Source organism: Cylas formicarius, unplaced genomic scaffold, assembly GCF_029955315.1.
Source record: "Cylas formicarius isolate icCylForm1 unplaced genomic scaffold, icCylForm1.1 PGA_scaffold_8__14_contigs__length_24414737, whole genome shotgun sequence".
Classification (NCBI taxonomy): Eukaryota; Metazoa; Arthropoda; class Insecta; order Coleoptera; family Brentidae; genus Cylas; species Cylas formicarius.
Genome location: NW_026844361.1, coordinates 21,727,104 through 21,744,283, shown reverse-complemented (window position 1 = coordinate 21,744,283; position 17,180 = coordinate 21,727,104). Strand labels below are relative to the sequence as shown.

General features: G+C 36.9%; 3 protein-coding genes across 5 annotated transcripts; all 3 read left to right on the top strand.

Moving 5' to 3' along the window:
* The first annotated feature begins 1,732 nt into the window (after window positions 1–1,732).
* LOC132706213 (odorant receptor 46a-like) lies at window positions 1,733–4,502 on the top strand. 3 transcript variants are annotated; one of them, XR_009619570.1, is made up of 5 exons: window positions 1,733–2,522; window positions 3,787–3,886; window positions 3,944–4,038; window positions 4,093–4,248; window positions 4,299–4,502. XR_009619570.1 is itself a non-coding variant. In XM_060677408.1 (5 exons), the coding sequence occupies exons 1-5, from the start codon at window positions 1,750–1,752 to the stop codon at window positions 4,350–4,352; spliced, it is 1,182 nt and encodes a 393-aa protein (XP_060533391.1). In that variant the 5' UTR covers window positions 1,733–1,749; the 3' UTR covers window positions 4,353–4,501. The 3 variants fall into 3 exon arrangements, 2 of the variants coding, with proteins under 2 accessions (XP_060533391.1, XP_060533392.1); XM_060677408.1 differs by having other exon boundaries at window positions 3,944–4,042; window positions 4,299–4,501; XM_060677409.1 differs by having other exon boundaries at window positions 4,093–4,316.
* Window positions 4,503–7,504: 3,002 nt separating this feature from the next.
* On the top strand, window positions 7,505–11,459 carry LOC132706337 (odorant receptor 2a-like). The gene is made up of 5 exons (XM_060677618.1): window positions 7,505–8,737; window positions 10,154–10,253; window positions 10,311–10,409; window positions 10,460–10,615; window positions 10,666–11,459. Exons 1-5 carry the CDS (start codon window positions 7,965–7,967, stop codon window positions 10,717–10,719), a joined length of 1,182 nt encoding a protein of 393 aa, XP_060533601.1. The 5' UTR covers window positions 7,505–7,964; the 3' UTR covers window positions 10,720–11,459.
* Window positions 11,460–13,498: 2,039 nt separating this feature from the next.
* Window positions 13,499–17,032, top strand: LOC132706024 (odorant receptor 30a-like). Its single transcript, XM_060677070.1, has 5 exons — window positions 13,499–14,293; window positions 16,124–16,223; window positions 16,504–16,602; window positions 16,707–16,862; window positions 16,925–17,032. The coding sequence occupies exons 1-5, from the start codon at window positions 13,527–13,529 to the stop codon at window positions 16,973–16,975; spliced, it is 1,173 nt and encodes a 390-aa protein (XP_060533053.1). The 5' UTR covers window positions 13,499–13,526; the 3' UTR covers window positions 16,976–17,032.
* The last annotated feature ends 148 nt before the right edge of the window (window positions 17,033–17,180 follow it).

The following is a 17,180-nucleotide window of genomic DNA, read 5'->3' as shown; positions in this document are numbered from 1 at the left end:
AGTAACAAAATAGAGTAATAATTTTTTATTATTTTTCAATATAATCCCCCTTAGCTTCGATACACTTATTACATCTCTTTATTAACAACTCAATCCCTTTGAAAAAATATACTTTTGGTTTGTGTGCAAAATAAACTAAAACAGCCTCTTTTAACTCACCTTCGTCGTTAAACCGCCGTCCACATAAGTCCTTTTTCAAATACCCAAACAAATAACACTCGCTGGGGGGCCATATCTGGACTATAGGGAGGATGATTTATCTGTTGGAACCCAGACTCTAAAATGGCATCTTGTGCAACACCAGCAGTGCACAGGTGTATATATATGAATTTTCTTGGAAGTGCTTCACCCTTACGACGCCACTCCATTGATTTTTTTTTCGATGGAGGGTCATAATAGAGAACCATAGTTTCATCTCCCGTCACAATAGTTTCAATCACAGGCTTCGGTTCCGACCCGCGTTGTTTTTGAATAGCCGAAAGGTTTGCACTAACCTTATGCATACCTAAATTATCATGCAGGATTCGACAAACACTTGTATCAGAAAGCTTAATAATTGCTAAGATTTCCTTGACCTTTAAACGTTGATCATTCAATACCACCTCTTCCACAATCGCTACAATATCTTCCGTTATGACCTTCACTGGTCGACCAGTTCTTCAATCATGTTCAAGGGACTCCTGCCCCATTTGAAAACATTTTGAACATTCTTTCCCTACAGAATACGAACGAGAACTTTGGCCGTACACACCATTCAGGCTTTCTTTAATAATTTTACACGTCTTCTTTAAATTGCTGTAAATAAAAAACTATTTGACGCAAGACTTCAATTTTTTTTCTCGCAGCCCACTAAGATATATATTTAAAAGAATACAAAGTTTTATCGTGATACTGGAGCTGCATCTATGTCAGGCCGGGAAATTTTGGCGCTAACCTCGTACGTTGATATTGTCATGGGCTTAAGTATCTCACTATCCACAATGGTCCAAAGTTCTTTCGCTTTTTGAAGCACATCTTATTTAAAACTTCCATTGCAGGTAGTCGTTGACGTCTAATCCGTATTGGTCTTCTAGGTAATTTACTGATAGTGTCATAGAACTGTCATTAATTTCTTACTTACCTTTGGATACAATTAATTTATTTGTGTTTAGTTCAAACTTACTCGGATATTGCTTATCCAGAAAAAAGCGGTCTGAATGAATACAAATATATAATTGCAAGTAATAATTTATTTGTGGGTATACTTACACTTTTTGTTTCAAACGGGATCTAATTCTAGCGGTTATCTGTCCACAGTGATTAACTTAAAAATCGAAATAATCTAAATTTTAAGGGAATGACTTCTAGTTGTAGTTTTATATATTGTTTCAAGAGGTGCAAAGGTTGTGATATGTCTTTTCTTCTAACTTTCTGAGCACATCTCTCCATTTTTTTTAAACGCACCAATGTGGTGCGACCCAAGTACATCGAAAATAGTAACGCGTGGTGTTCACTCGTATGTTTCAAGATAGCGAATCGTTTGATTTTCTTGGCAAGCTATGAATTATTCACAGAATATCCACAAGTCTACTATCAACTATTGTCGACATGCTACACACGTAATTACAGGGCAGTTGCGGCGGAAAACGTGCATTGTCCTATGAATCGTGTAAATAATAACAGATTCGTGTGAAAGGGGAGGTCCTGAGGCTGTCCTATATGAATGACGCAGTCGTCTGATATGTGTGCATTTCGTAGTGGGGTGGTAATATGACTGGTAGCGAGCGGCCACAGAATTCCATCCTGGATTTCCCCAAACGTTTCATGGTTGTCACCGGAATATGGCGCGCGTCTTCGATCACACGAAATTCTGCAGCGCAGAAAGCATACATCGCCTATAGCGTCTTCGTCAAGTTCTACTGCACGCTCTTCGTAGCCTCGGCTGTCATAGAATTCACCTTGAGTGTTTTGTCGGAAAATTCCATAGAGTTCAGACAACTCTCGTATATTATTTCTATGCTGACTACCCTTTACGCTACCATGGTCTGCGATACCATCAACTTCAGGCGAATTATATCTTACATTGAGGACCGAGGAAATCGTCTTGCCAGCTGCGGTGACGAGGACATTCTGATGCTCCATTCGCGACTGATGAAAACCGGGAAATTAGTCAGTACAGCTTTAGGTCTCGCAGTGGCGAGCACCGGGTCCGCCGTTATTTTGGAAAATATATGGCGTAACGTGGCGATAGCGAAATACAACTCAGGTGGAAACGGGACTGCCGAAATCGCGTTCATCCTTGATCTGTACTACTTTGGACTCACGACGAGGAAACCAGCGACTGCATTCATTCTCGTCAATGAATGCTTGTCGGTGTTCAATACCATCCTGACTTTAGCCACCAAAAGTATCACACTGACGTGCATGATATTCGCCAGCTATGCTTTGCAGGAGATTCAGATTAGAATGAGGAAAATCGGAACGGATGTAGATGTTGACCTCAGCCTTAAACGAGTGGTTTCGCAGCACCTAGACGTTATCGGGTAAGCATGTATTAAATTATTCATAGCAACATATCGACTGATGCTGGGTGGTGAAGGCGAAGGGATTTTTATGTTACTACGTAATAGTACATACGGGAGAAATGAATGACATGATCATAAGTTTTTTATATGTTTTCGTTCTACGGAGTTTTGTATAATAAATGAAACCCACGAAAAAAAAAGTGTGCCTACTAGGATTCTAGGATTTATCAAAAAGTATTTAAAATTATTTGGATAGTTAAACATTAATTTTAAAGTTCTCAAAATTGGATCTCTAATGTTAAAAACAATTTTCGTAGGATAAGCCCTTTAAAGCAAATATCTTGTAAAAATATATCTCTATCACATTTTGTTAAAAAAAATCAATAGTAATCTGTACGAAAATGCAGTGTGCAATGAAAATAACATTGTCATACATTCACGCAAGTGTCTCAGACCAACTAACTAACTTCCCATATACCATTTCCCATATATTATTTCTTTTAGGATTTCTGAAAAAATTTCATGGTAGGCTCCCTTCTGGGTTTAGATTAGTCAGGGATTGATTGACTTTTGATAGAAAATATGCAATAATAACATAACAATAAATAAAAATAAATTATTATGAAAAAAACGAAGTTGCAGATTTCAAAAAACGGAAGTGGTGGGAAATTTTTGAATACCCTGTAAGTGTGAAATCAATCAATAGCAATTTTTGAAGTGAAATAATTCTTGTTTCCCTTTACCATATAGGTGATTAATTGTTAAAAGACGAAGTGTTAAAATTTTTTGAAATATCTATGATTTTTTTTTCAGAAATTCACAAATTAATATAACAAAGTTTGGTACTGTGAGAGGGTTATGAAAAACACTGTATAATGATCGCCATTGTCATTGCATGCACCACTTTGATATGAGGCACGTTTGCGGTTAAAATTTTTTGACAAAATAAATTTTTATAAAATAATTCAGCAGTAGTGAGCTACCCTGTATATTACCTTTACATTTACAGACTTAGTTTATTTTACTGAAAGCAAGTGAAGAATTTTTTAGCTCTGTAATTACATTTTTGAAATTTATCGCAACGAGTCGCCGCAAAACACAAGAATTTATAAAATTATACATAGAATTTCTTTATTTTATTTATTTTTCGATTGAATCGTGTCTCTATGATGTGCTATTGGCTTCAGCGCTATTTTTTATTACCGACATTTAATACTGTATTATTGAAATTGTCAGTATTATTCAATTCCGTCACTAGTAGTTATTGTATTAATTGTTTCAGTTACATCCATGATTTAAACGATTTGGTAAAATACTTAATCTTGTTCGAGTACTTATTCGAGTCACTGAACGTTGCCGTTCTCTCAGTTCAGCTAGCCGCGGTGAGCATATATCGATTACTACTACTTTTCTGAGTCTAGCATGAAATTTCCTTACAGTACGAATCCCAGACGCTGTTGTCATCGGCATCGTACCTGAGTTACCTTCTACTGCAAATCTTCATGCTAGGTTGGACAGCCGACGAAATAAAAATGCAGGTATGAGAAACACGTAGGTGCTGCTCTCACCATAGTACTTATACTCGCAGAGTGTCGCCCTATCTGATGCATTGTACCAGTGTCCTTGGTACGAACAGAACGAATCGTCCAAGAAGGTGGTACTGGTGATGATCAAGTTGACCCAGAAGCCTTTGACTTTGACGATCGGCCCTTTTGACTCGATGACCATGCAGTCTGCTCTGGCGGTACGAATTTAATCGCTCCACTTTCGTGAAGCGTAGATGTTCTATTCCAGATTATAAAGGGATCTTACTCGTACGTGATGCTGATGACTAATGGTTACCAATAATGGTAAACAATGAAACTACCTTGTTCCAACTATTACTTATATAGACCTATTTAAATAAAAGAAATGTAACCTAATGTTTTTAGTAATATTTCAAAAAATAATATTTTTTACTCGTTATTACGCCGTAACTTTTGAAGTCAACACAATAAAATGTTGAGAAGATATATTCAATATGCCCATGCCTGAATCATTTCACATCTCGCTATCAACCAATAAGACCATCAGGATGCTTTTCTTTTGCTTGCAATTTAAAAGCTACCGGTCGGAAGAAGTATTTTTTTTCTTATGAACTCACTAAACAAAATAATTACATGATTCTCAAGAGCGGCCATTACCCAAATTATCTGTGTGAGAAGGATTACTTTGAATTTTCTTATCGCACAATCCTTTCGCGTTTTAATGAAATCAAACCCAAACACCGTCTTTCGTGTACAGTTTACTCTAGAACCTAGGCAATCACAAAATGGATGGTCTGCTAGCTTAGGGAAAGCCTCAGGGCCGTTGTCGACGTGGCAGATCTCTGTCCGAACGGCTGAAGCTCAACGATGAAATACAATACATGTGTCAACATTGGTAATGACGGTGATGATGAATAAAAATACTTACTTTAGCAAAAAATGATAAGCATTTTGACACATTAACATAAACCCTTTTAATCCTCTTAATATCGTGTGATATAAAGCCGCCCAAGTCGAAAGGATGCAAAGTTCTCAGCACGGCCTTGATTTCGTTGGAAAATATATGGTTTAACGTGGCAACCGCAGAGTATTACTCCGGTAGAAACGGAACTACCGAAATCACGTTCATCATTGACCTGTATTACTTTGGAATCGAGACTCGGAAACCAATGTGTTTATCCTCGTAGAATGCTTATCCGTTTTTAACATAACCTTGACACTGGCCACCACAAGTGTCATGCTTATGCTTATAATATTCCCCAAAGGAAGCATCCAAGTTTAATTCGGCAGCAAGATGAAGGAGCGCCATCTTACCATAGAAGTGCAATTATTCGTTTTAAATGAAAATTTGAACCTAAAATTAAGTAATTTGGCAAATTTGGCAACATTGTGCAAATATTCCGTTTTTTATATGACTTCTTGATGATGCTCTAAAATGTGTACAAGTTTCATATCTTAATAATTTAATCTTATACAAAATTTTTAATTTTATCTGCCAATTAAGTCAAAACAGTTATGTTATATAATTGAAATTGCTATTGGAAAATCTAACAGCAAATGTATCAATTTGCGAAACGTGGCAACATCGCGTATTTTAAGAAAATATTTAAAATTTGATCATTCTCTAAAGATAAACATTATTTTCGTAAAAATAAGAGGTGGAAAGAAACTTTAAGAAGTTAATAAGCAACGCAACAATGATGGTTTGAACATATGTGCATCACAGACCCATACTTATACATAGCGTTGATTTTGTCTTTGATACCGGGTGACACGAGAAAGTGCCAACACTCTTTGGCAGAGTTAATACAGGCTGAATGTCCAATTTTTTGACAATATGTAGTCAATGTAGGATAGGACGGTTTTTCTTTTTTTTTGTTTTTTCAAATTTTTATTTAATTATCGAAAATTGTGTCTAGGAGTCTGTGACCATCATAAATACTATTTACTGGGTCCCCTGATCATGGGAAAAATTGTAAAAGAAACTTTTCTTTACTTATCTAATGACAAATAAGATTTTTTAGGATAATCCAGTTTTTTCAAATAACACCCTAGTTGGAACAAACACTTTTAAAACCGGTCTAAGATAACTCCCTTAAAAAACATTTTCAGTCAAACAAAAATATTTAGAAGTGATTCTGAATAAGATGAAATGGAAATTTTCGAAAAATTTATTATGTCCTTTGGATTTTTGATTCTGATTCAATTATATATAAAAAATGTAGTGGGACGTTGCCGACATTTTGTAATTTCATAAACAGCGGTTTTTTGACCGATCCATTTAGTATCAGCACCAAGTTTTTTCGCTATTAATGGAAGAAGTTCGGGTTGCCTTGAGAATAAATAAATCACAGTAACTTCAAACTTATTTAGTTTTTCTTGACCAAAAAGCAAGGATTTCGTTTTAGATATGTCGATGACTTGAACGATTTGGTTAAGCATATAATTCTGTTCGATTACGTGTTCGAATCGCTGAATGTTGTCGCAGTCTCAGCCCAGCTGGCCACGGTTAGCAGATCGGATGACCATTTGCTGAAAATTCTTTTGTTGAGAAGAAGAACACACTTGTACAACCATTTATGTTACATTACGCACTATCTGATGGTTTGTACGAGTCTCCGTGGTACCGACAAAACGAATCGTCCAAGAAGGTGCTAAAATTGCCGACTTTTTTTGTATTAACCAACCAATTTCATACTTATTTGTCTACTTAATTTAATTCTAATTTGTAACCTTATCTATCACGGCCAAAGCTTCGCTACACGTTGCGCGATGCACGTCCTGGTTTCCGTCTTTTGCAAATATATTTAAACCTCTTTTTATCCAAAATTTCTTAGCTAGACGCACACTCACGAAGCTGACAAGGTGAACTTTGGTCGGGCGAGCAATTTTACCAATTGGGCTTAGGAGTCCCACTGGTCTAAAGTTCTTTGGTTTTTAAGGCACATCGTATTTAAAACTTCCATTGCAGGTAGTTGTTGCCATCTAATTTCCGCTGCTGACGATGATCAGGTCGGCGCAAACCTTTGGCATTGACGATAGGATCTTTCGGTGGAACGACGATGCAATTTGCTCTAGCGGTACTTTTTGAAGCAGAACGCTCGTTTTGAATACTTGAATTCCTATTGTAGATGGTTAAGGGCTCTTTCCTGCGTTATTCCGATAATGAATAACTTCAAATAGAAACGTATTGGTCTTCTAGGTAATTTACGAATAGTGCCATAGTTGTTTTTTGTACTTCCAACCGCGTATTAATCCTGTAGACTTTCTTTTATTTCAAGAACTGTCATTAATTTCTTCCTTACGTTTGGACACAATTAATTTATTTGTGTTCAGTTCAAACTTACTCGGATATTGCTTATCCAGAAAACGGCGGTCTGAATGAATACAAATATATAATTGCAAGTAATAATTTATTTGTGGGTATACTTACACTTTTTGTTTCAAACGGGATCTAATTCTAGCGGTTATCTGTCCACAGTGATTAACTTAAAAATCGAAATAATCTAAATTTTAAGGGAATGACTTCTAGTTGTAGTTTTATATATTGTTTCAAGAGGTGCAAAGGTTGTGAAATGTCTTTTCTTCTAACTTTCTGAGCACATCTCTCCATTTTTTTTAAACGCACCAATGTGGTGCGACCCAAGTACATCGAAAATAGTAACGCGTGGTGTTCACTCGTATGTTTCAAGATAGCGAATCGTTTGATTTTCTTGGCAAGCTATGAATTATTCACAGAATATCCACAAGTCTACTATCAACTATTGTCGACATGATACACACGTAATTACAGGGCAATTGCGGCGGAAAACGTGCATTGTCCTATGAATCGTGCAAATAATAACAGATTCGTGTGAAAGGGGACGTCCTGATGCAGTCCTATATAAAAGGTGCAGTCGTCTGATATGTGTGCATTTCGTAGTGAGGTAGTAATATGACTGGTAGCGAGCGGCCACAGAATTCCATCCTGGATTTCCCTAAACGTTTCATGGTTATCACCGGAATATGGCGCGCTTCTTCCATTACACTAAATTCGTCAGCGCAGAAAGCATACATCGCCTATTGCGTCTTTGTTAAGCTCTACTACTCGCTGTTCGTAGCGTTGGCGGTCATAAAATTCACCATGAGTGTTTTGTCGGAAAATTCCACGGAGTTCAGACAACTCTCGTACATTATTTCAATGCTGACGACCCTTTACGCTGCCATGGTCTGCGATACCATCAACTTCAGGCGAATTATATCTTACATTGAGGACAGAGAAAATTATCTTGCCGGCTGCGATGACGAGGACCTTTTGAAGCTATATTCCCTACTTACGAAAACCGGGAAATTCGTCAGTACAACTTTAGTCCTCACAGTGGCGAGCACAGGGTCCGCCGTTATTTTGGAAAATATATGGCGTAACGTGGCGATAGCGAAACATAACTCAGGTGGAAACGGGACGGCCGAAATCGCGTTCATCATCGACCTGTACTACTTCGGACTCACTACGCGGAAACCAGCGACTGCTTTCATTCTCGTTAATGAATGCATGTCGGTGTTCAATATCATAATGACTTTCGCTACCAAAAGTATCACACTGACGTGCATGATTTTCGCAAGCTATGCGTTGCAGGAGCTTCAGATTAGACTCAGGAAAATCGGAATGGATGCAGATGTTGACTTCGGATTTAAACGAGCAGTTTCGCAGCACCTAGACGTTATCAGGTAAGCGTAAGTAATGTATTAAATTCTAAAGTAGTAATGGTAGGGATAGTTTTCATCGAGACGATCAAACATTGGGCAAACTAAGACAGTTAAAGCAAATGTCTTGCAAAACTTATTACTTCGTACTAATGATTTTGGGGTTTATTTCTCTATCAGCTTTTGTTTTATCAAAAAAATAAAATAAATTCAAAAGTAATCTGTTTGAAACTGCAGTGTAACATGAGAAGAACATTTTCACAAAATCTCATAAATATCTCAGAATATATTATTCCTTTTTGGATTTTCTGAGAAAAAAAACGAGGTTTGGCCATACTTCTTGATTTTGGTTGGTACAGTACATCGTCACTACAGAGTTCCAACTAGAGTTCCACAGATCCGAGTGAAAAATCCAAGTGCTGCAAATTGGGTAATGTAGATAGCCCGTTCGACAGAAAATAAAAGAAATTTAAAGACTTTTGATACAAAATATGAAACATGTGATGGATGTGTTTCTACCGAAACACACCGGGTTCAGAAGCGGCGAAAACAATACACACACTCTGGTCCAGCAGATCGAAATCGAACAAAATAATCAATACCACGTCAACACAGTTCGTCCCGTAAAAAGGAACTGGCCACTCCGCGCTCCTTTACCGACTTCGTCTCCGAGAATTGGCAATAGAGGGCGCTCCGCGCATCGCCACCACACAGTATACTCCCAATTTTTAAACCATCACAAATAACAATATAACAGTTAATAGTTATAAGGGAATTCATAGCCATAGTCAAAGTAGAAATAAATTATGCTTCACACCATACCATAATACACTGATGTATTTGAAAAAAAAAACGATGTTTTGCAGATTTAAAAACGAAAGTGTTGTTTAAGTTTTAAATAACCTGCAAGTGTGAACTCAATTAATATCAATTTCGAAAAATAATTTTTATTTTTTCTTTTTACCATACAAGTGATTAAGAAGTCTAAGAAACTATTGAGGGAAACGCGAAGAAACCAAATATGCTTTTTTTTCAGAAACTCGTAAAAGAAATAACATACCATTTACTCTATTTAAAATATGAAAGTTTGGTACTGTCAGAGGGTTATGAGAAACACTTTGCACCACTTCGATACGAAGCACGATTGCACTTAAAATTTTTGCATAAAATAAACTTTTATAAAAGTATTGGACTGTAGTGAGCTACTCTGTATATTAATTGATTTTACTGAAAGGAAATGAGGAATTTTCGAGCTCTGTATAAAAAATAAAATTGTATATAGAATTTCTTAATCTTATTTATTTTTCGATTGAATCGTGTCTCGATAATGTGCTATTGGCTTCAGCGCTATTTTTTATTACCGACATTTAATACTGTATTATTGAAATTGTCAGTATTATTCAATTCCGTCACTAGTAGTTATTGTATTAATTGTTTCAGTTACATCCATGATTTAAACGATTTGGTAAAATACTTAATCTTGTTCGAGTACTTATTCGAGTCACTGAACGTTGCCGTTCTCTCAGTTCAGCTAGCCGCGGTGAGCATATATCGATTACTACTACTTTTCTGAGTCTAGCATGAAATTTCCTTACAGTACGAATCCCAGACGCTGTTGTCATCGGCATCGTACCTGAGTTACCTTCTACTGCAAATCTTCATGCTAGGTTGGACAGCCGACGAAATAAAAATGCAGGTATGAGAAACACATAGGTGCTGGTCTCACCATAGTACTTATTCTCGCAGAGTGTGGCCTTATCCGATGCATTGTACCAATGCCCTTGGTACGAACAAAACGAAGCGTCCAAGAAGGTGATACTGGTGATGATCAAGCTGACCCAGAAGCCTTTGACTTTGACGATTGGTCCTTTTGACGCGATGACCATGCAGTCTGCTCTAGCGGTACGAATTGAATAGTTCCACTTTCGTGAAGCGTAGATATTCTATTCCAGATTATAAAGGGATCTTACTCGTACGTGACGCTAATGACGAATAGTTACCAATAATGGTAAACAATAGAACCTCCTTGTTCCCACTCTTACTTATATAAATTGATTTAAATAAAAGAGAAATAATCTATACAGTGTGTAACCTAATGTTGGTAATAATATTCTAAATAATAATATTTGTTATTCATTGTTATGTAAAGCCATACTCTAGCCCCTGTTTAATGCTGGTAACGCAGTAACTTTTGAAGCCAACACAATAATATGTTGAGAAGACATATTCAAGCCTGAATAAGACTTCAGCCTGCTTTTCTTTTTCTTATAAGCTTTCCAGAAAAAGAAAAGGCGGATTAATATATCGATGTGGTCTCTATGACTTTTGTGTCAACTTAAAAGCTACCGGTCGGAAGGATAAAAGTGAATTTTTTAAAAGTTTCCTTATGAATTCACTAACCAAAATAGGTACATGATCCAAATTACCTGGATAACAAGTAGGTAGTCTTCTCTATTTTTCAAAATATATGTGAGAAAGATTACCTTGAATTCCCTTATCGCACAATCCTTTCGTCTTTTAATCAAATCCAACCCAAACACCGTGTACATTTTACTTTAGAACCTAAGCTCTCACAAAATGGAGGGTCTGCTAGCTCAAGGAAAGCCTCAGGGCCGATGTCGACGTGGCAGATCTTCGCAACGTTAGTAATGAAGATGATGATGAACCAAAATACTTATTTAACAAAAATGATTAGGAATAATTGTATTGTGGGAACCCATGGATGCTCTTAATATAGTGTGATATAAACCCGCCCATCATGATCCTTGGACCGCAATTGCTCATGCCCATTGTGTGGAATCGATACTCTTGCCTGTGTATTTTGAATGATCTTAATCAAACATCTTCAACACCTGTTCTGTGTCAAGTGAATTAAATTTTGAACCAATTTGCCAATGTCGACAGGCCTTGATAACATTTACAGCCAAGAATGCGAAAAATCATACCAACTGGTCATCGACTTCCAGAAGTCGATTTGTTACGTTGCGTTTAATTGTAAATAATTTCGCTTCATCGGATCTTATTAAGTACTAATATACTTCAATTTTTTTATCGTGCGTTTGAGGGAGAGCAGAGTCTGAGTTGCTTCTGGGTATATGTAGTGCAAATATTCGTCTCTGCTGAATTATTCACGTAAGGGCAAATTTCAAGCTACTATCGATAGTAGAAACTGTTCCCGTCCCTGCGTATTTACAGGGCAAGGACAATAGGAAACCAGCATTATCGAATAAATAATAATGGATGCGTGTGAAGTGGAAATTTATCATCATACTCAGTCAGGTTGAAATGGTGTGGCAGAAAGTGTAGAATGTGTTGGACTTCTCAGACCGACGAAGCGACTGACGATGATCGATTTATGTCAATATTATTAATTTCAATCTGCAGGGTCTGATTCTGGTAATAACTTTGTATTTATGGTGCCGATATATCCGAGCATAAAGCCTTTATTTTTATTTAAATCGTCGTTCTTCCTCTTTTCTGTGCAAGGATGGGTTCAGACTAATTTTAGTAGTTCTGTGAATTTTGACAGCAACTTTCCAAGTTGTCGTTTGATTTTGTTGATATAACTTTTCGAAATTTCTTGGACCGACTACGGCGTCCCAGATGACCACCGACAAACAATTTGGGAGGATAGCGATTGGGAGTACCTAACGCACGACGCATGACGTTATAGTTATAGAGTTAGTTCGTAGCAAAAAGAAATTTCATAGTTCATTTACGATTGTTTTTTATCAGTACATACATTGTAAGTTACAGGAATTCAGTTAATTGTGGGTAGTAAACTCATAGGGTGCAAGTGCAACCATATTGTCAAAAAATTGAACATTCAGTCTATTAACTCGTCCAAATTTCAAATAGCTATCTTAAGCCGTTTAAAAGTTTTAGGGTGTTCTCAGTTTCTCATGTCACATGGTATAAAAAAGTGAGTATTAGGAAAACAAAATGAAATAAAGGTTGATTAATTGGTTAAGGCTTTCGCGGCCCGTTGATAAGCTATTATCTTGATTTGGGTTTAAAGGCCGTCGTCGGTTGGAATTACTTCCTAACGTTTCGCCAGACAGTCTACGTCCAACATCGGAGATGGAAGGACCTCTGAAGAAGCTCGCCACTCGTGCCAGCGAAACGTTAGGAAGTAATTCCAACGGACGACGGCCTTTAAACCCGAATCAAGATAATAGCTTGAAATAAGGGTTATTTAAATAGAAACAACTTGTTTTTAAAATTTTCTTGTGACCCCCGTAGGTTTCGCGATAAGGTAATATTCCCCTCTTAAACCGGCCACCCTCTACACGTTGATGAGTATTGAAAAACTGTTAGAGTGCAAAATATTGATTCACATACGAAAAAATTATTTCTCAAATGACCGTCAAGAAAACAATATTTCTCATTCTGTCACAGAAAATTTGGAAAAATTATACCTATAAACTTACACTAAAAATATTAAAATAAAATGCTCTAATTATTAGAGACTGATTTGCAATACAAATTTCATGAATTTGTAATTACATACTTTTTGGGGGCTAATTTGAAGTACCCAAATTGATTAATTTTTTCGTAGTAAATGTTCTGCGAATACGCATTTGCTGAATTATTCACAAAACCGCAAATTGCTGACCAATATCGATATCCCATACCAGAATTTTTTCCTTTCCACGTAATTACAGGGCATCGCCGATGTCGTAGAAATTGTGTAAATAATAATAGATTCGTGTGAAAGGGGAGGTTACGCGGCAGTCCTATATAAAGACGTCATCGTTTGATGTTCCTGCATTTCGTGGAGGGGCTGCGAGGGTCGAAGTGGTATAGCAGAATCATGGTTGCCAAGCAAGCAGAGAGGTCCATCCTCGATTTCCCTAAACGTTTTATGGTTGTCACCGGAATATGGCGAACTTCTTCGATCACACCTCACCCGACGATGCAGAAAGTATACGTGGCCTATTGCATCTTCATCAAACTATACTACACGTTGTTCGTGGCGTTACTCATAATAGAATTCGGTCGGAGCCTGGCTTCGACAAATTCAGTAGAGTTCAGACAACTGTGTTACATTATTTCCACGGTAACGATCTTTTACGCTACATTGGTCTGCGACACCGTTAACTTCAGGCGGCTCATATCTTACATCGAAGACCGAGTCAGCCGTGTAGCTGGATGCGACGACGAAGAGATTTCGATATTGCACTCGCGACAACTTAAAATTGGCAAACTTGTCAGCACGATTTTGGTTCTCACCGTAGCGAGTACCGGGTCTGCCGTTGTTTTCGAAAATATATGGCGTAACGTGGTGAATATGAAGTACTATTCAGGCCGAAATGAAACCGCCGATATAGTCTCCATCGTTAACCTGTACTACTTCGGAATTAGTCGCAGACCTAAAATCGTTTTTGTGTTTGTCGACGAGTTTCTGTGCGTGTTCAACACTACTTTGACACTGGCCACCAAAAGTATTACGCTTTCGTGCATGTTATTCGCTTCTGTCGCGTTGCAGGAGCTTCAGATTGGGTTCAGGAGGATAGGATCTGATAGAGACGTTAAGCTAAACATGGAACAAGTTATTTCACAACATCGGGAGCTAATTAGGTAAGCGTAACTCCCAAATCCAAGTGATTACTATATAAGATGGTTGCTGATGACAGTTTTTGTCGCATCACATTGGAATGATGAACGTAACAAGGTAACATCAAAGGTTGGTTGTAAAATTTGTATTAAAAGCTGAATAGTATCAGTGGTCAAGGGCTAGTTTATTGGATTAGTTTAATGAGATATTAATCAGAATGTCTCATATCACCACCGAATATGACTTTATTTTTGTTTTATATTCGACTTATTAATATCAGTTGCATTTTAGTGAATGATGAAAAGTTAATATTAATTGACAAATTTATATGGAATTTATAAAATTATTTGAGGGGATAAGGGTTTGCCAAGTTTTTCTATAAGTACCTTAGGTGGATCAATGATCAATCAAATTTTTTTTTATTTTAGCAATTTTACCACATTTTTTTTCACAAAATTATCTTAAAATAGACATAGTTGCCATGCTATGGGCCAAAATTTTGTGAAAGAAGCATTAAATATTCTACTCACCGAAAAATTGAAAAGGTGTTAATATAATTTTATTCAAGATGTAACTGCAGAAATTTTCCAAGTTATTATCAGGTTAAAAAAAACAAACAATTAATAAAAATTCTACAAAATATTTGAGCAAAGAGCAATTGTCCAAGACTCATTTTTGTTGAACACCTTGTCTACTTTTTTACTGTTTTATAAAAAAATATGTTTTTATAATAAAATTCAAAGCTCCTTCCTTCCAAAAAATTCACAAACTTATATGACATTTAAGCAAAGTTATGTGCATATAAAAAAGATATGTTTTTGTAAAATGCACAATTTTTTTGGGATGCCTTGTATATGGTTTAAATCATCAAATGCAACTTTTGTACAATATTAAGTTAAAAGGTTCAAGTAAAAAACCTCACGTGCCTCTGTTCCCATAAATCCGACCGAGTTTTCTTAGAAAAGGAAAGCGAGGGCTAACCATGAAAGAAGAAATGTCGTGTTTCCTATCATTCTTGTAAATTTAAGTATCCAGCCGAATCAAGTAAAGCGCTATGTGACAATGAACAACTCCAATTTTAATAAGGAACATGTTTGTTCGTTAATAGACTGAATTACTGAACGCAATTGGAGGAATTATGTTCAACATGTCATAGAAAAATTCGAAAAGGAAATGTGGTCCGCTGATAATCTCCAAGAGATGTTTCCGATCTCGACCAAGAGTAACAAATTTCACTGGTAAATTTTTTTGAGACCGGACCTGATTTTTGCCTGATACCAGACTGGCAACGGTGCACCCCATAAGACTTCTCACTGTATTTTCAGCGAGACTTGGACTACGTAGTAGGTGGGATATAGTGCTCAGACATGTTAAGCCATGGAAACATAACTTTTGATAAACGAGTTTTAGGTTTGATGTTGAAATTTACTAAAAAATATTGTATCAGTCATTAGGCATGATTTGGCAAATTATGGCTGACTCATTAGAAAGTGAACTTACCTTTTCACCTGCATATTCAAATAACCAATATTTAATGCAAAGCAAACTAAATTACTTTTAAAATTTTATAAATTCAAATTTCGAAAATTGCTGACCTATTTGTTGACGATTCACTTGATGATGGCAGCCCCCCTGTGATGAGTTTCTATATGTTAAAATGTTTCCAAATGTTAAATATCAGTATAGAGATTTTCGGCTACAGATTTCAATTTTGGCCACTGCACATATTGTAATATTTGAATTTAACGAAGATTTTTTTCTCTATAAATATCGATTTGTTTGGTTTGCACAACAAGCGAGAAACAAACCACATTTTTATAGTCGGAAACATTACCGAGGAGTCATTGTTTCAGCTACGTTGAGTTATTAAACAATATGGTGAAGTACATAATTTTGTTCGAGTACGTATTCGAGTCATTGAACGTCGCTGCTATCTCAGTACAGATGACCAAGGTGAGAAAATATCGACAAGTACCACGTGTTGACTTTTTACGAAACTTCTGGATTCCTTCTGCGTCGGTTTTTGCTTAGTCGAAATTGCTGACGTTTCGCCAATCATCCTGTTGGCTTCTTCAGAGCTTGACTGAAACTGTCAGCCGAAGAAGCCAACAGGATGATTGGCGAAACGTCAGCAACTTCTCCTCAGCAAAAACCGACGCAGGAGGAATACAGTAGCCCGTGGAAGTTTCTTTGGAAAACTACGTGTTGACCTTGACATAACTATTGTTTGCAGTCGGAATCCCAAACGCTCCTGTCGTTGGCACTATATCTGACTTACGTACTGATTCAAATATTCCTGCTGGGCTGGATTGCGAACGAAATAAAGAATCAGGTATGGTCGCCCCAGGATTACAAGCGGGCGGTCTTGATCAATGGCAGTTGTCTCAACAAGCTAAGATTTAGTTTACAAATGTTTGATTTGTGTTATATTCGCAGAGCGTGGCCTTATCAGACGCTCTCTATGAGTCCCCTTGGTATGAACAAAATGAATCATCAAAGAAGGTGATACTAGTGATGATAAAGCAGGCCCAGAAACCTTTGACGTTGACCATTGGTCCCTTCGACGCGATGACGTTGCAGTCTGCCCTGGCGGTAACATATTTATATGAAACGTTTAATTTTTCCACTGTACCTACGGGCATGTTCTATTCCAGATCATCAAGGCATCTTATTCGTATGTTACTCTGTTAACGAATAGCTACTAATAATTCAGACAACACTCTTGAACATGTTTCTATAAATAAAAAAATGCATAATAGCTGGCGTTTAAGCGGTGAAATTTCGTGCTTAGTAAAAAAAAACAAATAAAATATTCTCCTGCTACTGGAACTTTTGAACATACGCCTCTTCAAGTTTCTTCTTCCATTGTCTTCTGTTATAAGCTGTTTGTATCCAATTCCGGCCGGCGAT